A 26,417-nucleotide genomic window follows, 5' to 3' on the forward strand; every position below is an offset into this window, starting at 1 on the left:
TCTAAGTGAAAATAAGTGCACATCCTCTAATAGTATTCAGTGCTTTTGTTGCAAATACATTACAAATAGTGTCATTTCCTGTCCACTGCAGTGAAAGACATGCAGTCATGCTAAAGGTGGATGTTGTGGTAATATTACAGAGAAAAACGATTGATTCCGTTACTATTGCAAGGCAAGAGGAACATGCTGTTACATTTTGACACTGAAGTTATGAAAAATGATTACAAAACTGCACTGAATATTACAAACAGAATAAAAACAAATAAGGTTATACTGTTTACATATTAAATATTTTTATAAATATGTTCTGTCTAGTACAGGTGTGCACAACTCTGGTCCTGGAGGGCCGGTGCTCAGCACAGCTTGTAGGTTTCCCTAATTAAACACATCCACTAAGTTGTGCACCCCTAATCTAGTATATTTAAGTAACTCAAGACTTTATACCTTCATCTTTTCTTATCCTGTGCAAACTCTGTAAAATAAAGGATTTCAATGTTTCGGAAAATCCCTTACTGAAAATTTTAGCTGATCAGTCCACAGAGGTATTAATGAATGATATAAAATATTCGGATGAAAAATCTAATTCTAAAACAATGCAAAAGGGCATGCGGCATCACATATAGTATCTTTCAATTATGATGGTTCATTACAGGCTGAAGAAGTTTTCACTGTAACCATAGTAATAACTGATCAGTACAGATTTCATTTTTGAAATATTTTAATATGATGATAAATATAAAAAAACAGGGACAACTACAAAGGCTACAAAAATTGACTTGTTTTTGATATAAAGAAAAAAAGGTGTTGTGTTATGAACAAATAATTCCTCTCATATTGCAGCATAAAATTCATTTGAAGACTGACAATGCCCAAAAGAAATGAGTATAAAACACTATATATATCTTCTGCCAACATTTTTTAACATTCTGTTTCTCCTCATATAGGTAAAAAAGAATTGTGCTGACTGTACTGCATATAAAATATTTAACAAATGAAATCTGAACAAATTCTATATGGTATATTTCCATGCGTGAGGTATTTTCGGATGGTCATGGCCTTCAGGTGGACGTTCTCTAAAGAGATGCATTTGACACATAATTATCAGAGACTCTGTTGGCTTTGCTCGCACAGATAACCGTATATAAGACCCTCTACACCCCAAACCCCAACTCTAAACCTAACCCTAACTGTACAATCTACCTAAACAGTTACTTTTTTTTCATGTATGGCAAAATAACGGTGTTTCCCAAACAGCACCCTCACAATTCAGCCTTATATGAAATAAACAGGATCACTATTGATTTGAATGCTTTATAAGTTCTTTCAGCCTCTGGAAAATCTCTGCGGCACTGTATGTCCAAAAGTATTCAGATACCTTTTCTGATCACTGAATTCAGCTACGTTAAAGGACCCATATTATTTATTATATATTATTTATATGTATAAATTATTTTTCTTCTATTTACTTTTTTCCTTTGAAGTATACTTATTTTATCCACCAAAACCAGTCATAATTCATTTCTACATGACTACTTTGCAACCTCTCTTTACCCCACAGAATTATAAAGGCTGTTTTTGTAACTGTGCCTTTAAGACTGATATATGTAAAGGTATGTGTTCTATTTGGCTGTCATGTATTCAAAAATGCCTCATTTAAAAAGCAGACGGGATGAAACATTCTTTATAACTTTGATGCAAATGGGCACGGCTAAACTGCTATAGGTGGATTTACTGTCGTATACAAAAGTTTGGGCCCAGATTACATGTTTTGTTGATTTTCTAAATGAAAATAAGTGAACACAACTGCTACAGAAACACACTTCTGTGCATTTTAACACACAATTAAAATGAAACTAATTGGAGAAAAATAATACATCTAATGTGGCCTGGCACTTAGAAAGGCACATTTTAAATTTTGTGTTTTATTTTTTCCCCAGTATGTTAAATTTAGCAAATGCCTTGAAATTGTGCACTAAAACTTGTAGAAAAAGTTTGTTTAGGTTTGTTCTTTGTACACGCACAACTATTTACACACATAACCATTACTGCTATTGTATAGTGTTTTGTGTAGTTAGTCTGTATTTATTGTCTGTTTGTACTGTTGTCTCCAGCTGTTCTATGTTAAATGTATCACCGTGTCCTGCAGAAACTACATTTTATTCCTCTTTCAGCTCATCTACGATTAGATGAAATGACAATAAAGCTGACCTTGACTTCGAATGTAGTGTAAAAATATTTTTAACTTTTTTTAATTTAAAAATGTCATTCGATTTTTTGCATACAACTGTATGTGTTGGTTTTCATGACATCACAAAATCAGTGAATTCAAAACAGCCTGATTTTGTTACCTGGTGTCTATAAACTTGGATGTATCGTGTACATTTTGCGACTGTAAATATTTCTGAGGTGGTACTTAATCAACATTTGCATCTCCACAAAATTAATGGGTGCTTAATTTCTTGTAGCCTCCGTGATGTTCCTTTTTTCTGTAATATCACAAGATGGCGCATTAATCCTTTTGAAAGAAACGGTCTGGTGGACCCAACATGTCTCTGTGCTTTTTGATCATTAAAATATTCCAATATGTGCATACAGATATAAAATCATTGCAGTAGGTACATTGCAAAATATCTAAGCAACAAAAATTAAAATGTTTAAGGAGAAAAAGTTTTGATCTTACATATAAAATATCTCACTCATATTGCAACATAAAAACTGTTGCGGTTTTTACCGATTCATTCACCGTTTACACAATATACTATTCAGAAGTCACTATAATGCAATGATCTAACAGGACTGCATGGATTCCTCAGGTGTTCTGAATATTCTGTCTCTGACATCATCAGGAATTGTTAGGTAAGTATAAAATGTCTATTTATAACTGATGAATTTTTGCCACAGTTTGTGAAGAAAGTATTAACATTTTAATAGACAATCTGTAGTGTGCTTATGTGTATACATATATGTACATATACATTAATGTCAAATAGTCAAAAGCACCCTTTATTTTATTTCCAGTCAAAACAACCATTAAGTACAAGTTATTAATTTTTCAGTGTCAGAAAAACAGAAAACATTTAACAGAAAAATACACAAAGCATCCAACACAAGTATAATATAAAATCCATCGGAATTTCATTTGTGGACGCTTTACTTTTGCGCACCATACTGCTATTTCAAAGGTGAAACTAACATTATGTTACCTTTCAAAAAAAGCAACTACCCAAAATGACCCATTTAAAAAATGGGACTCCTGACAACCGTGTAAGACCTGGTAGACCACCAAAACTGTCCCCATCAGATAAACAGTACTTAAAGCTTTCATCTTTGAGAGGGAAAAGAAAATCTCAATTCAAAAATCTCCAATCATATTTAAGATCTGAAAAAATCCACAGATGTTTCAGCTCAGTGCTACGAGTCTGAAAGGCTGTGAAGCTGTCAAGAAGCTGTTCCTGAGAAAAAGAAACAGACACAAAAGAAGAAAATGTGCACTAGAACAACAAAACTGGGCATTTGAAATGTGGAGGTTTTATGGACTGATGAGTCTAAATATGGAATTGAGATTATTTGGATTGTAAGGCAGAAAATGCAACCAACTTCAAAGACTGAACTTTGGATGTGTGAAAAATCCCTGCAGTTTTCTTTGAAAAACTGAAAGCAAGTCTCCTAAAAAGAAAAGAATTTGTGACGAACGTAAAGAAGGGACACACTGACTACTGAGAAATGTGATCTTATATTTAGTTGTTGAGGCTTCTGTGTAATTTTCTGTTATGAAAAATTAATAACTTGCATTTATTAGCTGCTTTGACTGGAGATACAATAACTAAAGGAGTGGTTTCTCACTTTCGTACAGTCCTGCGTGTTGATGAAATTTCCCTTTATGAATGAAGGCAACATGTCTACATTGGTCCATTTCAGAGGTAATGTGTGCCAAGGCTTGAGGATTTATCTTAACACTGCACACTGTTAGTGGGCAGAGTGAATCTTCCAGTGATGCCTCTTTGCTTTTCCTTTTGAATGGCCCGGAGAAGACTGAACACCACACAGGCCAGCGTGTTCCTGCCTCCGCTATGGCTGGCCGTCCCTCCGCCTCCCGCAGGCCCGTTTCTTGTCCTTTGGCCCCTGTTACTGCTGATAAAGTAGGTTCGTAAACGCCCCTGGCGCTCGCTCACGCCCTTTATGAAGATCTCACCACGCAGCTCCAGCACAAAGCCCCAGTCTGCCAGAATTTTCTGGGTGGGCTCAGGTACCTGGATCCTCCCACTAATGCCTGTGCTGTCCATGCGGCTTGCCAGGTTCACCGTCATCCCCCAGATATCGTACTGTGGCTTAGCAGCACCAATAACACCCGCAACTACAGGACCATGTGCGATTCCTAATGCATAAATTAAGAAAGGCTGGCATCAGAGAGAAAGGTTGAAAGTACATTAAACTTATTATCATGTAATAATATATAAGCCATGATCAGGGGCGGTCTCTGCAATAGGCCAGGGGTCGGCAACCCAGATGTTAAGATAAGCCATTGCGTCTTTTAACAATAATCAAATCATCTTGGGATTTACTTTGCTCTATTTTAAGCTTTAGCTCAGCTATAGCTGCTTTTCTTGCTTGTCTGGCAGGAAACTTTTTTTTCACAAAAGTAGAACAGTCTTTTTGTAAAATGTCTTCCAACGTTCGATTTTTCATGAGGCTTAAGTCAGGTCCTCATTCGGCAGTTTCTTGTTTGAAGTTTTCTATTCTTCCTTAAATGGTGCCTGAATGTAACCGCTGCACCATTCAAGGTGGAACGGGAAAATTTTGAAACCAAGAAGCTGGTGAATAAGAGCTGACTTTAGCCTCGCGACTTTTTAGTGTTTGACAGTTTCTCTTTGCAGATTAAACATAACAGGAAACCAGATGGAGTGCTTAGAAATGCAAATAAATCTGTTCATTCGTCTCTAAATGTTTGATGTTCGTCTTAAATCTTTCTTTTCTTTGCCAGTTCGTTAGCTACTAGCTAGGTCTTACTGCTGTCTGGGTTGATATGTGACCAGTAGTCTGTGCACCAGTCTTCAGGTTTGAAGGGTTCATTAGCAGAACATTTATAAATAAACTCCAACGTTTAAGGCCATTTATTGTTGGACTGTGTGTGTTACAACTGTGTGTAAAAACACTCAGCAAAGATTTATTTTACTGCAGGGGAGCCACATGTTGCCAACCACTGTACTAGGCAAAAGTAGGCAGCCACCGAGGGCCCCAAACAAGCCAAGGGCCCCAAGAAAATACAAATTACATATGCTGTATGTGTTGATATTAAATAACCTATTCTGAAATATATACACATTTTAAAAATAGATGTTATTTGTGACTGTAGCAGTTATTTTTAGTAATTTCAATGCAGCCATGGTTATAATGGACTATTTCATGTTGATATGTGACAACACAACTGCGTAAAGACAGACTGGTATGAAGAATCCAATTAAGCGATAATTTACATCTCATACATCACATTTCTCTCTGTATTGGCAGATAATTTTGCTTGTTTCAAGCTTTATTTCTTAAACAACCACATCTGCCAGATTATTAATAAAACAATGTAAGTAGAAATATCTAGAAATAAGTTAAATAATCTTAACAACAATCTCAAAATGAGAAACAATTCACTTGCCAAGATATCATTTTGTGCGGTGTAGATGGTTATGCCACTCAGGAGCCCAGGGTCATAACTCATTTAAAATGTACATCCAGGAGGCCCCATTCCTGACCAGTGTGTTCTGTTTGTTTAACTGTTTTTATACCAATTGAGTAGTCTGAGGTTATATTTGTGGTACTGTATTTTTAGATTTATCTATTTTGTTATTAAAATAAGAAACTTACCGACACGGAGCTGGAAGCTGTTGGAGGTGTGTTTGTTAATTTCTCTTAGGGTCTCCTGCATTGCCATTGCGAACAGCACCAGCTCACTCAGGTGATGCCAGTTACTTCCACCACGAGTCTGAAGGGCCAGTTTGTTAACATGTATATCAATGAAAACAATATAAAGTTCTCATATTCTACTTTCATTTTAACATGACCAACTTCCAAACTCTCTATCTGTTAGAATTAAGTAGGCTTAAATAGGCTCTTTTTACAGCTTAGATGTGTCCCTTTAAGTGGAACCACTGATTTTCAATATTTTGGCATAGGTTTATTGTTGAAATACAATCACAGACATTCAGAGTGGTTTGATGTGAAATGTACATGCTCATTTTTTACAGTGCTGGTGACAGGAACCAGGGCTTGTGATATTAAATTTAAGATTAATGAATAATTCTGACTCTATAAGTTTCTTTACAAAGGAGCATTTCATGTCAAACCACTCTGAACAACTGAATAATCCAGAAATTTTGATAAATCAGTGGAATTCCCCTTTACATTCTGACTGACTTCCACAGAGACATTAAAAAACAAAATAAAAGCCACTCCTTTTGGATGTGTGGATCCTTTGGAAAGCTGCAATGATACATTTGATTACCAACAGCCAGGAAGAGCATAATGTTTTAGTATGAACCGCTACTTATGAAAATTTGGTTTCTTCAATTTCTCACAACACAAAATGCTTAGCCAGTATCGGGCTTCGAACAATTCATCCTACCGAAAATGTGCATATCTTTAGTACAGTATAATAACACAGTGTTTTAAATATTTTAATGTGATTTAACGTTAATTCAGTACAGCCTCAGCTTAATATTATTACTTACCCACCTGATAAGCTGATTTAGGCTATCAAAATATCCTAATCCTAACTTTAAATGATCCTGCAGTTACTGTCTGCGCCTGAGGCATTATAAGATCTGCTGCACTACTTAAGGTGGAACGAGAATATTCAAACAAGAAGCAGGCGACTAAGAAGCTGGCCTCCCTGCTGAAAAAGGACCCTTAGAAACCATTAGGATTCATGATTTTGCTTTCTAGTGAGAGTTGGCTTAATGGTTTCCAACAGAGACCACTAGTTTCTTGTAGAACACCTATAGATCTCATTAGGAAACCGTCATATGCATTTAGAATCAGCTGTTGTTCACGTGTAAAAACAATTAGGACCCTTTACATTGTGACACCAACCCATTACAAACCCAAAACATATTATAAAGCCATCAGGAATCAACAGATAAAAGCACATAAAAGTACATAAAACTTTATAAAATATCATAAGTGGATCTCTGAGAGAAAAAAATGTGAGACAAGTATGTAGGATCTGGGCCTTTTAGCAATCAAAAAGAAAGGGACTATAATTTTCCATCACAACTGTGTCCCTAACCCACCTCATGGGGATCTGCCTTTCAACAAAGTTCAGTTCCAACCCTAATCATTCACACCTGCCATACACAACAGATGGCTGACTTTCTTAGGGGTTTTTGCTTTAAGTTGAAGTTAAACTGGCTAGGAAGATAGATCCCCAGCAGGAGGGCTGATGATAAAAAATATTTATTCAATTCTGTCGTTTTCCCAAATTCCCAAAGTAAGCAGACAAACTGTGACTGACTTCTATTTGATATCAAATATGGCATTCAACAGTAAAATGACCACGTCTAAGCATGTTTGAGAATAGACGGGTTAAGATTTGGGTAACTAATTCATTCCAGATGACATTTATAACTAATCAAACCAGTAAAAGATCATCCTTAAGATGTTGCAACCGTCCTTCAAAGTCTCCCACACAGTCAGAAAATAATCAGTCATGTTTAAATTGTAGCTTCTGCAAACATTAAACTACTTTAAAGAAACCTATTAGAATCACCAACCTGTTTATCAGGTGATAAGCCAGATGCTGCCATGTAGCAGCTTCCAATTGTTTTGATTTTCTCAATATCCAAAAAATATGTCTCTTCCAGCAGCTGTCTCAGAGAAAGAGCCAGTAAAGAGAGGAAAACAGGACAAAGCAAATCAGATAAATCAATATTACACCACCTCTTCTGCTAGTGGTCTCGTCTTCTACCAGATGCTGTGGAGACCCTATTAGCCTCAGTGGAAACTGCTTGTTGGTTAGATAATCATAAATCTACAAATCACCTGTAGTGTATAAATCAGCTGAACTCACCTCATCAAAGTCAGTAATGATGTCATTGAGAAGCCTGAGAGATTCCACCCCCTCGCGTTTAATCTCTTTCTGCTCATAGTAGTCATTGAAGCCAGCGATGGTGGCAAACATCACCCCTACCTCATCATATGACTGGGCATACAGCTCCTGTACAAAGAGATACAGTGATACAAGTGCTACAAACGTTTCAAAGCGACGCAGTCAAATCGGTTCCAGCTCCTAGTGACGATGTGGTTTTGTGTTTCTCCAGAATATCCTGTCTTCTTTTAGGGTCTTTGGGCTTCTTATTGACTGCTTCATGATTCCTCTGATTTCACCAACACCAAACATTAAATACTTCAGTTTTTTTCCTGTCCCACTTTTTATTGTCCAGCTTTCACACCCTTAAAGAAGTATAGGTATGAACATTTTGTAGACACATATTTCAAGATCAATTATAATTAATAAAATAAGTAAAAAGTAAAGTTAGCAGTTGTTGTCGTTGTCAAATCCTTTGTTTTCTTCCATTTCAGCTGAAGTGCCATCAGTTTTTAAATTTCCTTACAAGTTTCCTTACAATTTTCTTACAAGTTCAGGTGTTCCTGATTTTCCACTATGATCGTTATGTTATCCTAATGTCAAAAGTCATTTCTTCTCCAGTCCTGCTTCTTTTTTTAATGCTCAGCTTATAGGTTAAACAAGTATGGTGATAGTATGCAGCCTTGTCTTACTCCTCTACGGACATGGAAACAGTCTGTTCTTCATTTCTGTCATGACTTTGGCTTGTTGATCAGTGTAGAGATTCCTGATTAGAACAATGAAGTGCTGTAGTGTCCCTATTTTCATGATAACTTTCTACAATTGTATCTCGTCGACACTACCAGAGGGTTTCTGTAGTTAATAAAACACATGTTGACTTCCTATTTACAGACATATACCAACAGCTCTCAATACACAAAATACACTTCCTGAGTATCTACATATACCAGCCACTTTATTAGAATAGTCAGAGACTGTTGTCCATCCAATATTGCTCAATTTATGTTACTCATCACCTAACCATTCATCAGAGGTTAGTTTCTGATCACAGAGCTGCTCTTGGCATGATATTTCTGAGAGGTGACCACTCTCAACCTAGTGGTGATATGGAGGTGTGCACATACTCCTAGTAACACTGTGTAATAGTAACACTCATACCAGCACAACACACACTACTATGTCAGCATCACTGCTGTGCTGAGAATGATCCACTACCAAAATGATATCCTGTGCTCAGAAACTGACCAATGATGAATGAAGTAGAGCAGTGGTCATCAATCCCACTCATGGAGATCTACCTTTCTGGAGGGGATTGATCAGCTAGGGTCTGGGGTTGGAGCTGAGGTCTGCAGGAAGATAGCGATGTTGGTGACCACTGGAGTAGAGGGTATGTATGGCAACAAATGGGCAACAGTCTGTACATCTACATAGTGGACTTATAAGATAGATGTTTTTAATAAAGTGGTCAGTGAGTGGAATTACAAAGTAAGTGTTTCTAACAAAGTGGACAGTGCGTGTACATTTTTTGTCAGGCTCATCATCATCACTGTAAATGGACAGGTGATAAATGGTTGATTTTATGCGTCGTGGCACCCCTTACATCATCATTTTTGTTCCTGTCCAGAAAGTGGCGCGTGACATGTGCGGGCAGGATGTTGTGCAGCAGACACTCATTGTGCTCCCTCAGCTCCCGCATGTCCTCCACTTCCTGCTGAGCCTGCAGACGCCATAAGAAGTCCAGTCTCGCTGTGGCCTCCCACTGGCCCAGCACCAGACAGGACGGAATAGTGGCAGGTAAGAAATCATATTGCATGTAAAAAGAACAGTTCGGTGAAAATGTCTTTTTACATTTTTCATTTTATTACAAATGCAGTCGTTTATAGTTTGTAACACTGTATGATATACTTTTATCTATAAACTGAGGGTCATACAGTGTCAGAAACCACGAAAGCACGTCTATTTGAGATTACTGAACAACTGAGGCAAGTCGGTGATGATGTTTAACATACTGGAGAAAAAATAATGATAAAATATGGCCTGTGCAAAAGTTAGGGCACATTTTATATCCTGTGTTTTATTTTATTGTATCTATTTATTTTTTGTTGAACTTGTTTTTTTCACTTACAAAATCAACAAAACACATAATTTGACCAGAGGTGTCCAAACTTTTGCATAGGACAGCATAACGGTGTGAATGAGTGTTGTATTTCCGCACTAAAATGTTGAGGCACTGTACCTGTCGGCCATTGTAGAACACAGCTATCACAAACATGGCCATTAACAGAATGGACACTCCCTTTCTCCTTAAGTAGTGAGATCTAGAAATGATACACATAATGTGTGTATTTGAAAACTTAAGAATATACTTATTTAAAGGATTTGTGAAAGTAAATTTTTTTCAGAATTCACATTTTTCAGAATGTTTTCACATATAAACCTACCTGAGCACTTGCTCCTGCTCCTGCTGACTGACATAAAGTGCATGGAAGGCCACTTCAACGAAGTAAGTGTAGACAGTAACCATCAGTAACAGAACAGTCAGCTTCAGCAGCGAACTCAGTCTCAGAAACACGGCACAGGTAACCATAGAGACAACCCCACTCAGTACAAAAAACTACAGAGAGAGAGAGAGAGAGAGAGAGAGAGAGAGAGAGAGAAAGAGAGAGAGAGAGAGAGAGAGAGAGAGAGAGAGAGAGAGAGCTGTACATGTTGAAAACACAAAATACTTTAATGCATTTATTTAGTTATGTCTGAGGAGTATGTCTTACCTCAGGATGGGTGCAGATGGTTAGGGTCATCTGACTGGACAGATTCACATTGTTCTTATCACCACTCTCTTCTTCTTTATCTATTAAGTTACACCAAACCTACACAATCACAGCATACGTAAAATGTGTGCTATGCCATTGTTTAGGAAACATAGGATATAAACACTGTAGACACTGTAGAAATAACTGATAGCAATCTGTTGGTATGCTTTCATTGTATTACAAACACACTGAATAAAGTGATACATTGAATTTACTTGATTTAAATGTTTAGCATATCCACATTAATAGAAAATATTACATAAAGTTTTTGCTAAAAGTCAGTAACTTAAAAGACCTTAAAACTTGCATCATAATTTCTTTTATTAATGTGGAAATTTGAATCATTGTTTGTTTGTGTTTATGTAAGTTTAAAAATACCATGAAAGTTTTGCTGTGGTTTGTGGCAGCTATCGTCAGCTTAGCCAAAAAGCTACAGTCCCAAACACGGCAAAAAGGTTTGATTTAGCCTTTTGTATCTTCAGTGCCAATTGCTCAACTTCAATACCAATGCGTGAGCATTTCTCTCTAAATGTTATTTAGCCCTCTTCCCAAATAAACGTATGTTACTAGTTCAACTCGTCTACAGTTCATTTTTCATTACTCAACCGTACCATCACATCTACAAATTCACAACATACTGTAATAGCAGGGCGCGACCTGGGGGAGGCGCTGCCTCTGCAGCAGAGGACCAGAGACCATTGTAGTCGTGCGTCATTCTGTAGTCCTCGTTATGCCCATATTAGGAACTCCGGGTCTAGCTCAATTTCTCTATGGCCAGAATGAATAGGGTTTTAGAAAAGTCGCCTCTATCGCACCGTGTGTTTAATAAAAATGTACAGACTCGATTCGTTTTATCCTGTGAACATTTTTCTCGGATACCACTGGATCCTCTGAATTACGAGGTCGTTAAAGAGCTATGATACTAATATTACTACATGTGAGCTAAAGCTACAGCGCATCAATTTGATGTCACTAAGCTACACGAAACTAAGGCGAGCTGCGCTACCTTATCAAAATGTTCTACTGTATCGCATAATTACAGGTAGACCCGTAAATAAAACCTCTAGGTAGGATATTTTGATAGGCTAAAACTCCTTGTCAAAAATACTAACGTTATCCGTGTTAAAACTACGAGGCTTCTTTTGCCGCAGCTTCTTGTTTGAATGTCCCTGTTTCACCTTGAATTGTGCAGCAGCTGTGAGTAGCCATCACAAACATTAGCAGACGAGACAAAATACTGACCTGTCGGTTCTGTGAAACAGCAAAAATATGTTAACGTTACTCTGTTAAGCGGAAATAGAGAAACCTCTTCATATCATGCCTTTCTACCCTCCACGAAGCTGAAGTTAGCTTCTTTTTCGCCGACTGCTTGTTGGAATTTTCCCGTTCCACCTTAAATGGCGCAGCATTTCAGAAGGTGACTGCTGCACCGCTTAAGGTGGAACGGAAAAAGTCGAAAACAAAAGCTGGCGAATGTCCTCAGAAAAATGTTACCAGCATTAAAATAATAATTAGGATATTCTGATAGCCGAAATAAGTTTATCAGGGGGTGATACCTGTTTAAGGAGGCTGCCAGTCTAATAACTTAGCTCATATTCATATTTCAACACTTTAACGACCTCGTACTTCAGAGGATCCAGTGGTATTCGAGAGAAGAATGTTCACAGGACAAAACGTATCGGGTTCTGAACATTTTTATTTAACACAGGGGGCGATAGAGGCGACTTTTTGAAAACCCTATTCATTCTGCCCATAGAGAAATGGAGCGTGGACCCGGGGGTTCCTAATATGGGCACAAGAACATGGCGCGGACTACAAAATGATGACACGACTACAAAATGATGACACGACTACAGTGGTCTAGAGAATATAAGGTGAAAAGTGGAAGCCCTGGCTCAGCCAACCATATTAGACCTCGTAAATTCGGAGGGTTTCTGGTTTTACTCGCTCTGAGTAACGTGAGTCGGCAACCGCAGAAGCTGTAACAGGATTTTGGCTTAAAGCTCACTTTAAAAGTAAACACTGACCCTATTCAAAATCTATGATATACAGAGTGTAACAATAAGTAGTTAACTACAAAGTGAAGAGACCCACCTATAATATGGATTTGTGGCAAATTATGGTCAGTATAGCTGGATATTGGGTTTTTACTTGCTTGTTTATTAGCTAGCTAACGCTGGGTTTACGTGAGGCAAAGGAAAGAGGCTAGGCTAACACTAATATTAACTAGTTAGTTTAGTGATTAGTGACAAGTTGAAGAATTTGAAAAAACTTTACTTCGTAGTGAGAGTTTGAGAGTGTGAACGAGCGACAGAGATAGAGATAACAATAATGATAGCCACTCATATTCTTTGTTTTAGCTGATATTATTTCTGTGAATTTGGAAACAGTGACACCAATATTTTCCATTAATTATTTACAGTACTTTTAATGTCAGTGAAAAGGTCATATAGTCTTGTTCATAATGCAAGTCACACTATTTCTGATGGTATCAACTGAGACTGAACTGATCTATAATCTGTGTATATTAAGAATATATTTAAGACCTTATACAATACCTTATATTAGACCACATACTCTAAGAGAGAGGAGAGAGCCAATTTGACCAAATAGCCATTTTTAAAATAAATTTTCTGCCTTTTGCTACTCTAAATGTATCAACAGACATTTTAGGACCATCAAAAAATTCACCCCCAGACCCCCCTAGTACTAGCTTAGTCCCCCTATCCATTAACCTCTAGTGACACCCCTGTCATATCATATTTGAATGATTCTCATCTGAAGTGTCACTGCTTTAAGCCAGAATCAAACATGTTCTGTGGTGAGCAGAGCTGTGATCAAGCTAATGCTAAATATCACCAGCTGATGCTAACCAAGTTACTGTGTTCACTTAAGTCAGCTTCTAAGCAAACTAAACTATTTGATTTTTTTCAGTATTGAAGTAACGCAGGACAAGATGGCAGAAAAGTAACATAAATGCTTCTGTGTGACTTATAATGCTTTAACACAAATGTGAATGGGAAATCATTGCAATTTTCTTCTGTACCGTGATGTGTTTGGGATTCATACACGGCACCAGAGAGGGTCTCTGATCTAGCTATTATTGGTTAATATTATGTTGGTGCATGGTGATATAATCAAAATTCAGAAGACGTTTCATGCGGGCAAAAGTCATTACATTTTGATCAAATAAAATGGGGAAAAATGTGTGGTATGGAATGATAAATCATGTTTAATATGACCACGTAAGTGAACTAACAAGGTGAAAAAAAAGATCATTTTGATTTCAGGTGCATGATGTGAGATCATTAAGGAAAATGGGACGTGGCATGAATTAATATGAGACAGTCTCTAGCTCCAGGAAGGTGGTGTTAGGCCTCACCATGTCAGCAGAAGCCATGCCGAAGTTAATGGCTATAGCAGTGATGGTCAGCAGGCTGCGCATGCTGTTGTTTTCATGGATCCAGCAGCAAAGTTGCTGCAGGACAGCAGGAGAGCGCTTAAACTCCTCAGACAGCGCCATCACCAACAACAGCAGATAGCCCAGCAGCACCAGACTGAACTGGATCACGATGGGATATAACCTGTAGGGAAGGAACGAGGAGAAATTGAAGGCAGATACAAGATAAAACGGACGATTTTGATTGGAACACATTAAACCCTGCAGAAATGCTGACTGGTATTTGGTTGGCTGTTTACCTGGGTGCAGGGATGAGAGTCTGGACTGCCATGAGGAAGAGGAACATGATGAAGGAGCACACCAGGTTGGTCTTAAAAGTTTCATCTCTAATTTGTGAAAACTAAGACATGAGAGTAAAGAGAGGAAATGAGCCTCAACATAATTAGGAGCCTGACCTTATTTATTTATTTTTTGTTATTTTTCTTATTATTGTTCTTATCATTACTGTCATCTCAAAACCTCTTTTTTATGCCATTTGAAAACATCAACCATTTACAATGTGTAAACATTTTTGTTAAAATACGCAATACTGAGCTACATTTGTGTAAAAATTCCTCATTCCTCAGCCTCACCAGGTTGATATAATTCACAGTTCTGTACTGTTTTCAAGTTTCCATTCATCAATTTTCTCACTACAATACCCAGAATGCATTACACATGCACATGATGCAACTTTGGGAATCCCTGTGGTGTTAACCCATCCTGACTGCTAGCATAGTCACTGATCTACAGGCTAATAAATACAGGCAAGCTTTTCAGATAACATACGTTCCTAGCATAAGTTTTTCTCCCACTCATCTGGCAAGTCATTTCTATTGTTTGTGTAATCCATTGTGATGATTTGAAGACGGGCAGAGCTGTTCAGTTCCAAATATATATTTGGTTTTCTAGCAGTACCATTTTCTATCTACCTTCCTTCTTCAATCACGAGTTAATGGAAAAAAAAACCTGGCGTAATAGCCCCCCAAAAATCTACCCCAAAACAGTAGATTTAAAGGTTCCTCCCACCTTCAAAGTACATCATCAGAAGGGGAATTTCCTAGTGTTTCTCACTCTAGAGACTACTGTAGCACTGCTGTAGGCATGTTAACAACAGATGCACAGATGGTTACATTTTTCATTTTGGTCAGAGTGTAAAGTTTTTCTGTGGGGTAAATATAGTTTTATGCAAATTTTGGGCACCCCTGATTAAATTACATGTTTTGTTGATTTTCTAAGTGAAAATAAGTTAACATCCTCTCCAGAGAGCACACTTCAGCACATTTTAATACACAGTTGCTGATTGTTTGCTTAATATAATATTGGAGAAAATATATTGTGGCCTGTACAGCAGTTATGGTACCTTTCATATTTTGTAGTTTTATTTTATTTTGTATGTTTATGCTTTGTATATTTTATGTTATGGCACATTTTAATTTCAGGCTTTTTCCCAATATGTTAAACTAAATAAATTGAATTTGTGCACTAAAAATTGCTGAAATGCCATGTTTAAGTGTGTTTTCTGTACAGCGTGTATTAACTTATCCTCACTTAGAAAATTAACAAAACATGTCTTTTGACCAGGGGTGCCCAAAGTTTGCCTACTACTGTATAAAGTTACCATTTTAGAGATGTTTTGTTATGACAGCAACATTAAATTTCTTGTGAAGATGAGCGATAACTACCTTCTCCTCAATGTGTGTGTCCTTGAACACCAGTGTGGCCGCAGTGATGTGCTCCTGCCTCATGCGCTCACTGCTGCGCAGGTCAATGGCGTGCTCGATCCGTTTATTAATCTCCTTGGAGCTGGAGCGTCGGTTTCTTGAGTTCGGCAGCTGCAGTAAGGAGCCGTTAGTGAATGAAGCCAAAATCTGTGAGAATTAAATATCATCATCATCCTCATCTTTATCAAAGTTTTCATTTAGATCTGCACCAGGGACTGTTGTGCGGTCTTGTGTCTCAACACCCAAGCCCTTGAGCAGTGTTGTTTACCATATTAGTCAGGATTAATATGTGAATAGTTACACATTATGAAAAGAATTATGAATTGTATTACAAATACATTTTTTGGGGAATCCTTTTTTGAGCTTTCCTTAGCAGTGAAATCGTTTTGGGCTATCTTGTTTTTAGGTTTGCAAGAGATTTAGCTTTTACAGTACTGTGCAAAAATTAGATTATGTAGTTTCCAGACAAAATAGCAGTTAAGTGTGAGTTATTCATTTTTCAGTGACATGTAAAAAAAACAGAAAACATATAAATAATAACGTGTGCGTGTGTGTATGTGTATATATATATATATATATACTCTAGTTTTGGAAACTCCTGTTTTTCAGTTATTTTCCTATTTTCCTAATTTTCCCCATCCTTATGTAAATGAATGATCTTATATCTCATCTCCTCAGATGTATCTTCTGAAGAATGAATAACTTACACTCAATGGCTGTTTTGACTGTCTCTGATTTTTGCACAGAACTGTGTTATTTCAACAACATGTTGGTAGTGGAATGCTGTTTGATCTTTCATTGGCATTGATTTGTATCTTTCGTTAGTTTTCAAATCATCTTTAGAAATTCAACATTCAGAAACATTTAGCTCTTATATTCTAGTCTATTAGACTTTAGAGTTTCTTACACAGTTCATTTCAACCATGTTGCCAAAGGGAATATTCGTGTTCCAGGTGCGACTGGTGCGTATCTTGTGAGGCTCCGCTTCCACTTCATCGAGCTCCTCCTCCTTGTGGCAAATGAGGAAAGTGTCGATGTTGTGTTTTCGCAGAAACTCATTGCGTTCATAACCACGCCCATCCTCGGTTTGGTAGTTCCCTTCCAGACAGTCCAGGGTGGCTCGTGAGATGTGGATACGACTGATAACAGAAAAAACAATTATGCAAATCATTTTGTTAAATAGTAAATGACTTACACTGTTTAACAAATTTGAGGATCAGTTAGGTAGATAGGTTTATGTTTTAAATTGTCCTACTGTGTTATTTTCTATTTTTCTTTGCTTTTATTTTCTCTTAGTTTCTTTTTGTTTTTCTTTTATTTTTTGCTTGTGTTTTGTATGACTTGTTTCATTGATTTTTATTGCACTATTTTGTAATGTATGGAATGCCTACTGGATCCCAGGAAGAATAGCAACTATCATGATAGCAGCTAACGGGGATCTTAAAAATAAACAATTTGCTTTCTTTATTTACATGACCTCATTACCTTGGAATTAACCTCAGTGGCTCTGACTCTCAACCTTATTCCGCATATAGTGTAGCTTAAGCCTTTGTTGTTCCACTTGAGATTTGTTAAGCTGGTTACTTTTTCTTTTTGAGCTAGACTCTATTTATACTCTTGGATAAGTACTGATGAGGATCTTATGCAGTTCACTAACTGGGCTTTGACTTAATTAAGGACTTCAGTCTGTCTACCTGTAAATCTCTACTTCACCTCTCTATGGAGACTCAGACATGATCAGACCTCTTAGCCACACAGTTAATTCTGGTTTATAGGATGTTTCTGTGATTTCATGTTTTGTTACAGTCATTTTACTTATTTTAGACTCACCCAGGGATGCCCCCTGCTTCTAACATGTTAGCAATGCCCACGTCCCAGGACCACACATCAAACTGCCACTTCTGCAGGCCCAAAACCCCGCACAGAACCGAGCCTGAGTGGATCCCAATCCGCATATCCATGTCATGGTTCAGCTGCTTTCTCACATACCTAAGAGCCACAACAGAAGAGAAAACCTAGATTTTGGATCAATGTTAGTTCACTTTAGTGGGAATGCTGAATTATCTTGAATAACAATTTAAAAAGTACTTTAAATGTCCGACACTTTGACTTTGTTGTGTGACGGGGCAAGATGTCTGATGTAAAGCTTATATTACATAGTTTGATCCTGCCCTAACCACAGCTAATAATGTGTGGGTTTGTCCAGTGCTAACCACAGCCTACGGTGCATGAGTTAATATAACCCTAATCACCTCTGTAATGCATCAATTAATATAATCTTGACCACCCCTATAATGCATGATTTAGTATAACTCTAACCACCCCCTTAATGAGAGAGTCAGTATAACGCTAACTACCTCATAACACTTGTTTGTATAACCTTAACCACCCCTATAATGCATGAATTAGTACAACCCTAATTAACCCTTTAATGTATGAGTTAATATGATACTAACTACCCCCTGTAATGTAACCTTACCACCCTTATAATACAACCCCTTTTCAAAAAAAAAAAAAGTTGGGATGCTGTGCAAATTGTAAATAAAAATAGAATGCAATGACATGCAGATCATGTAACTCCTGTATTTAATTGAAAATAGCACAAAGACAACATATCAGATGTTGAAACTAAGAAAACTATTGTTTTCTAAAAAAATTATACAACCATTTTGAATTTGATGACAACAGCACGATTCAAAAAAGTTGGGACTGGGGCATGTTTACCACTGTTTTGCATCACCCCTTCTTTTAACAGCACTCTGTAGGTTCCCACTCTGTGGGAACTGAAGAGACCAATTGCTTCAGTTTTGAAAGTAAAATGTTTTCATGTTCTTGCTTCATATAGGATTGGATTTTCGCTGCTCAACAGCTTGGGATCTCCTTTGTTATATTTTTCTTTTCATAATGCACCAAAATGTTTTCAGTGATGACATGTCTAGACTGTAGGCAGACCAGTTTAACACCTGGACTCTTTTACTATAGAGCCATGCTGTTGTAATTCATACCATAACGGATGCTGGCTTTTAAACTGTGTGCTGATAACAAGTCGGATGGTGCCTCTCCTCTTTAGCCCGTAGAACGCCGCGTCCAAGATTTTTAAAAAGAACTTCAAATTGTCCATCTTAAATGAGCTTGGACCCAGAAAAGGCGGCAGCGTTTCTGGATCCTGTTTATGTATGCTTTCTTCTTTGCACGGTAGAGATTTAACTTGCATTTGTGGACGCAGCGATTAACTGTGTTCACAGATGGTGGTTTTCAGAAATGTTTCTGAGCCCATGCAGTGATTTCCACTACAGAATCACAGCTGTTCTTAATGCAGTGCTGTCTGAGGGCCTGAAGATCATGGCCAGCAAATACTGGATTTTGGCCTTGTCCTTTGCATACAGAGATTCCTCTGGATTCCCTAAATCTTTCAACGATATTATGCATTATAGATGATGAAATCCCCAAGTTATTTGCTGTTTTACACTGCAAAACATAATACTTGAATTGTTGCACTCTTTACCTGTACAGACTTTCACAGAGTGGTGAACCCCTCCCCATCTTTACTTCTGAAAGACTCAGCCTCTCTGGGATGCTTTTTTATACCCAATCATGTTACTGACATGCTACCAAGTAACCACCAGGTGTGTTTTTTAGCATTACACAACTTTACCAGTTTTTGTTGACATTTTCGACAAAACAATAAAAGTTTTAGCATTTGATCTGTTGTCTTTGTGCTATTTTCAATTCAATATAGGATTTAAATGATTTGCACACCATAGTACTCTGATTTTATTTACATTTTGCACAGCGTCCCAACTTTTTTGGAAATGGGGTTGTACAAAATGTTATTCGGCGCTTGCATGCAATTACATGTCTCAGGTCTCCATATCCACAAATCTTACACAGCGTAGCTTTAATAAACTGCTGACGACCTCCCTCTAATGCATGAGTTTTTAACCCTAATCACCAAAAATCGCGTCTTTTGATTTAGCACAGAGTGATGCCTCCAGATGTTCCAGTTTTGTACCTTATTGTGCCGATCATAGCCAGACCCATCTCTACACAGCAACGAGCGTGAGCTCTCTGAGGCTCTGGCACTCCAGACACACAGTAGTAACAGTCCCCCAGGATCTTTATCCTCAAGCAGTGGTGTTCCTACACACACACATGTACACTTATTAGTGATGGTAAGTTCAATTTAGTTTACCGATTTGATTCTCTGGTTTTGATAAAACAAGTGTTCAGATTAGCCTCTCATTGATTCACAATGTTTAAATGTTTAACATTTTCTTAATGTGATACTTTATGAGACTAATCTATTAAAAATCATTTGACTGCGTGTAAACATTGTGCAGATGGTGCAAAAGGTTTGATTCAGTTGATTAATTGAAAAGAACCAGTATAAAAGAACAACTACTGCTATGTAGTTGTTTAAAGATTCTGTTTGCCCCATATATAATTAATTATTCTTTTGTTATGTTTACCCAAGCATTTACTAAACTATCATTCTTGCATATAAAATAATTTAATTGGGTTGGAGGACCATTGATGTTGCTGAGGGCCCTAATATGTTCAGAAATGGCTCCACGCTATGTAGTGCAGCCACGGCGACACTTTATTTATTTAAAGTGAGTTGTCTCACCTCAGCTAGGCGGTCAAAACGGCAGAAGAGCTCATTGAGGGTGCGCACCAGCTCCTGGGCAGACATTGTCATGGACAACAGAGTAAATCCCTTTATATCAGCGAACAGGATGCTGGGAAGAAAGAAAAAGGAGTACAAAACCACAGAAGTTAAGAGTAAAGAAATGCAGCAATCATTTCCCACAGTTATTTTTCTCTCAGTAATCTCTGTGCAACCACCATATATGATACCATGTACAATATGTACAGAATATTATACAGTCGAGTTTTAACACCACGTAGTCAAATTACGTTTTGTTGATTTAAATGAAAATAAGTTGACATTTTCTACAGAGAAAATGTTTAAATATGTTTTACATATGCCATTTCCCTGACATTTTAGTGCACAAATTTTATTTATTTACTGAGTTTATCATGTTGGAAAATAAAAACAAAATATAAAATGTGCCATAGATTTTTAACAGGCCATATTTAACCAAGTGCGGTCGGACTTGCTACAATTTACGATATATCACTCAATAACAGTTTACAATATATAACTCAATAATTATATTTAACCAATGAGTGTATAGTTGCTTTAAATAAGACTCAATGGCAGCGCACTCCACCAAATATCAGTGTGGTGTTAGGGTCCAGGATTAGAGGGGATGGTTTGGCTACCTGACGTCAGTGTAGTGATGGATGTAGATCTTATGGAACTGCTGAGGGAGCAGCTCACTATCCATGGCAGTCATATCAGCAATCATCTCAAAGGCAACAAAGCGAGGCAGTATAGACAAGACCAAACGCTCCTATTGTAGAAAATAATAATTTATGTTTAGGACTATCTCTCTCTCTTATTATCTATAACTATTTTACTCTCTCTCTCTTACACACATGCTTACAGTCACTGAGTTGATGTACATATTATGTATACCAATACATATGTGTACCAACACAGGATCGACTCCAAACCCCTGAGTGCTTCCTTACTTGTCTCTGGTTTTCTGTCTCCAGCTTCATGCGGCCCTGGATGCAGCGGCGTGTTTCAAGGAAGGCCTGTCTCTGAGCTCGGTCCGTCAGGTAATGGATGAAAAGACCTGCCGTGTTCATGCTTATGTACAGCAAGGCCTTTGCAAGAATCTATAGAGAGAAGAACGTGAAGTCTAATGAATAATCAGACTGAATGTTTCCTTCTCTTCAGTGTAAGTCACTATTAAATTACTATCTGCTGTCTAACCAGGAAGGGGTTTGGGGCAGCATTTTCACGCATCAGAAAAAACTAAGGGACATATAAGGCGAGAAATCTACTGTAGAGCTCCTCTGGGTGGGAGACAATAGGGCATAATAGTTTATGGAGCATTGCGCAACAGGCCTGTATCTAACTCGAGCTACCAGTCTGAGAATCTTCTGCAACATGCAAACTGGCCGTTGCATTTTCTCAAGGTGTTTCTTGTGCTTTAATGAGAGCACTAACTGCCTAATTTTGTGTACTTGAGCTACATGGAGTTTTGTCCAGTCCTTAAGGGGATGACCACATTTTAGTGTCTTCTATTTCCTTATACATCTGAGCCAGATCATCAGCATTTTGCAGGGAATCATTACGTTGTTATTGTGTGTTTGAAGCTGGAACAGAATAAAAATGTGGACTAGCTAAGGGACCCTGAGGACTGGATTAAAAACAACTGATGTAAGTGACACCCACAACTTTAGAGCAGAGACAACCAGAGAGCAACAAGTCAATGGATCACTGGGATTCAAGCTCAGGTGCCAGTAATAGGACCTAGCCCTCTTTGCCAGTTGTGCCTCTTAAAACCCTCAGACTGAATTTCTACCAGAGAAAACCTGACATTAGACATCCAACCATCCATCCATTCATCCTTCACCTTTCTCAGCAGTCCCACTTCATTGAAGTTCCGTGCTGTCTCCACAATGAGGTGCAGTGTGGAGGTGAGTGAGCCAGCTGCCATGGCCCACAACAGTGGCAAAGGGAGAAGAGTGTACGTGGCAAACAGGGTGAACAAAACATACCACGATGGGTCATTCTCCAGCCCGTACCCGAGCCCACCCAGAACCTGAGCGGTCTGCGACAGCCAGCTGGCTATGCCAGCGTAATGCAACCATTCTGGGGAATGTGAACGTTTACAAGTGAGCACAAGAACACAAAGCACCAAAGCAAAGGCCAAGAAAACAGCAGTGAGGCAGCCACGCAGCAGGTCTGAGCCGTCTGGCACCAATGCCAGGTACAGGACCAACAAGTGAAGCTTGGCAGCGGCATCTAAAATGTTGGTGACCACTAGTGAGGTGCGTCTGGTGTGTGAGGAGTGGCGATGGTAGAGCTTCTCCAGGTCTCGGGATTTGAAGGTGTGCCTCAATGTTGGCACGTAGACCCCATGAATGGTGCGACCCCAGCGCACAAAAAAGTCTGCGTCGCTGGCGTAGTCAGCCAAGATCCCAGCCTGCGTGCTGGCGGAGCTGCTGCGCTCTCCAAAAAACGATGGATGAATACGGGCAACGGACGACCGTCGTTTGGTCATGCCACGGGATGCTTTATTGCGGATCTGGCGGTTGATCTCTTCAATGTACGCATCGGTGACGTAAATCTTGTGGGCCGGCTCCAGAACGTATTGCTCCCTTAGCTGCCGCTGGCTGATGATGTGCTTTACAGCGTTCTGCCACATCAGCTTCTTGCGTCGCAGTCTTGGTGACAGGGGCACATCCAGATGGGATGGGACCTGCATCTTGTGAAGGTCACGGGGCTCATTGAAAGTTACCATTGCATCTTTCTGGTCCCACCATCACAATGACTCTAGTGGCAGGAGAGAGAGGAACACCTGTAAAAGACAGACAAGAACAATGAAATAATTCTGTAGGAAAACAGAATACAAACAGAAGTTTACTGGACCAGGGATCTCTTACATTGGATATGCTTAGGTGCTACAGTAAGGCAGTGAAAGATAACAAATATTTCAGGTTTCTGTTTAAAGCTGTTTAAAACCCAGGGTTGATGACTCTGTTTTAAGTAAGTATACACCCATTTCTAAATTAAAATGTCTGAAGATTTAGAGAAATACTGTCAACAATAATTAAAACTACAGAGGCATACAATTTATTTTAATATTTTCACTGTGATTTCTGCCAGGATCACAGTTGTGAAACAGCTCTTCTGAAAGTGACAAATCACTTATTCTTGAATGTTGACTACATTAATTGTTTGGTCAACAACAAATAGCAAACCAAATTCCAAAAAGACTGGGATGGCATTCACCAACCATTCTTAGGCAATTTTCATGAAGATTCTGACATTCACCAAGGTGTGAACAATTCTGCAGTTTAGGAACACGTAATAAATCTGATCTACACTTTTTCTTAGGACGTTTCTCAAGAATAAATTTAAGAAAAAACTTATCAAGATATTGGTGAATGGGGCCCAGTGTTTTTGTAAATTGTACTATTTGATTTGCTGAGGTCTTTAAAAGGTAATAAAAACTGAATTTGTTTCTAAAAAGTGTGCAGCAAGCCTTATATATGGTTCTGTATCTACTTTTTTGTCATTTCTTCATATGTGAATTATCCAGTCACATAGCTGTGGCAGTCTCATTAAAAGTGAGGCAGAGGCTCTGAACCCCTCTGAGGACAGAATAGAGCCACCTGTGATGTCATTAGGTGCTGTGAGCCAAGTTGCCAGATTTAGAACTGAGCTCATTAGCACAGATAGCAGCTAAAAGCAACCTGTGTCACAAGGCTGCCGTTCCACGACCGGCCGGTCTCCACTGCCTGAGGAAGAATCGACCCTCAACACCCGAACATGAACATGGTGGATGAATTTAGTGACAACTGTACAGTAGACATATGGAGAGGAATTTGTGAGGAATTGAAATGCAACCCCACAGTAGAAAAATGTAAAATGCAGTGCACACATGACATTACTTTTCCATAGAGACACGTGGAATATGTGCCAAAATTAAAAGCAAAATCTTTTCTTACATTGTTTTCGTGTCACTTGACCTCTACTGAAAACGCACTGCACAAGGATTTGCATTTAAAAATGCAAATTGAGTACAATCCACCTTGAAATGTAATCAACACATAACTAAACTGTAAAAAAAAAGATGTAAAAGTCTAGCAGCAGGGCATCCAGACAAAAGCTGTTAATTACCAGTAAAAGTATGTTTTCTCAGTGACGTAAAAACCTGTAAAATTACAGTCATTTCTTAGAAATGCTGTCTTTTACTGCATTTCAACATTTGAACTTGTTCAAGTAGTTATTCTGATATACAGTATTTTACCATAACAATAATAACAGTAGCAACCATTGAATATATACAAATATCTGTGAAAGAAAGGTGATCATTTGTTTTTGTGAGTTTACATTCTATTTCTGTAAATTAACAACAGCAGTGTTAAAACACAGTATATGTATAGTTTATTTACATGCATTTAACCTTTTTTTGCAAAAAATGGGTATTGACCATTAAATCTTACATTTCTTTGGCAGTGAAAATACTTTTTTACAGTATAATTTGCTTCAACTGTACGATACCTCAGACACTGCTACAACACTGCAATTTCTCAGTGAGGCATATATACCTATAGCAATTTGTTTTTTAAATGCAAATCCTTGTGCACTGATTTTTAGCAAAGAGGTGGAGACAATGCATTGCTTTTAATTTTGTCGTACATTCTGCCATTAATTCCTTTCCATAGTAAACACCATGTCAGTAGTTAGCACTGCAAGATCATATGGAATGTTGTGAAATACAAAAGCACAGACCTACAATAAACTACAACAAAGGTTAACCTGCTGATGCATTATTAAAAAGCATCACATGGTGCATATTTTATATTGTTTTTTTTTAACCAGTCAGTGTCTTACGTGTTGCTGCAGCTGCCTCAGATTCAGTTGCTAATTTAAATACAAAGAACTGAAAAATTAAAATGAGCAACTGAGCTACTCACCATCGTGCTAGGCACTTACTACGCTGCATTGTTCAGTATTCTTGTAAATCCGCCTGTGTATTTCCATGAGGAATTCTTGGCCTCAGTATTCAGCCTTCTACATGCTATACTGTAATCCACAGTGCTCTCCTGCAGTAGGATGGAGATGGGCAAGAAATTCATCTAAAACTTTGAAAACCATTCACTGTGAATATATATATATATATATATATATATATATATATTTTTTTTATTTATCAAAGAAGAAAATGCTTTTCTCTCTCGGCCAGCTGAGGAGTGACGAGTGGATTGCTAGAGAGTAGAGAAGACAGAAGCCAAGTTGACAGACTCAAATAGGATTACTTACTCAGCAGTGATGCTCCCTCTCTTCAGAGCGTCTGTTGCTAACGTCACAAGATGCAGAGCAGTGTAAACATGACGAGATGAATTTAAGAACCACATACAGAGAAGAGATCTTATGTGTCTTAAGGGTCACATTGGGGACACAATGCCTAGAACTGTCCTTGACATACTTTTGTCTACCATTCAGAGGTCAGTCAAAGGAGATTCATTTGAAGTTGCTTCATAAACCATTATGGAGATGTTAATAATCTTGGCTTTAAAGTGTAAATTAAAAACAGGTTACTTATAATTTCCACAAGGATAGGAGCAATTGGACAGCATTGCTAGTCTGTTTGTATAGCTAACTGTAGCTCAAGTGGCTCAAACAATACAGTACAATACAGTACTAAACAACCAAAATGAAAAGCAAAAATTAGTCCTATAAATGAGGTTTTCCGTTCATGAGGGAGACTAAGTAAAGGGGA

General features: G+C 38.0%; 1 protein-coding gene across 1 annotated transcript; it reads right to left on the bottom strand.

Moving 5' to 3' along the window:
* Window positions 1–3,950: 3,950 nt before the first annotated feature.
* si:dkey-206f10.1 (adenylate cyclase type 8) lies at window positions 3,951–23,665 on the bottom strand. Its single transcript, XM_036582620.1, has 18 exons — window positions 22,539–23,665; window positions 21,646–21,795; window positions 21,334–21,464; window positions 20,675–20,786; window positions 20,060–20,187; window positions 17,878–18,036; window positions 16,955–17,186; window positions 16,009–16,194; window positions 14,584–14,684; window positions 14,267–14,468; window positions 10,843–10,941; window positions 10,516–10,688; window positions 10,311–10,392; window positions 9,675–9,833; window positions 8,057–8,203; window positions 7,744–7,853; window positions 5,857–5,960; window positions 3,951–4,375 (listed from the first exon to the last, which is right to left on the bottom strand). Exons 1-18 carry the CDS (start codon window positions 23,427–23,429, stop codon window positions 3,951–3,953), a joined length of 3,591 nt encoding a protein of 1,196 aa, XP_036438513.1. The 5' UTR covers window positions 23,430–23,665.
* Window positions 23,666–26,417: the final 2,752 nt, after the last annotated feature.

This window comes from Colossoma macropomum, unplaced genomic scaffold, assembly GCF_904425465.1.
Source record: "Colossoma macropomum unplaced genomic scaffold, Colossoma_macropomum, whole genome shotgun sequence".
Classification (NCBI taxonomy): Eukaryota; Metazoa; Chordata; class Actinopteri; order Characiformes; family Serrasalmidae; genus Colossoma; species Colossoma macropomum.

Bases quoted from the DNA above. Each gene is read 5' to 3' on its own strand.
- si:dkey-206f10.1 (XM_036582620.1), bottom strand. From the start codon at position 23,429: ATGGTAACTTTCAATGAGCCCCGTGACCTTCACAAGATGCAGGTCCCA. The intron at 20,188-20,674 runs GTGAGACAACTC...GTGTGTGTGTAG, and splicing joins GTTTTGACCGCCTAGCTGAG to GAACACCACTGCTTGAGGAT. The intron at 18,037-20,059 runs GTACAAAACTGG...TGTGGCTCTTAG, and splicing joins GCTATGATCGGCACAATAAG to GTATGTGAGAAAGCAGCTGA.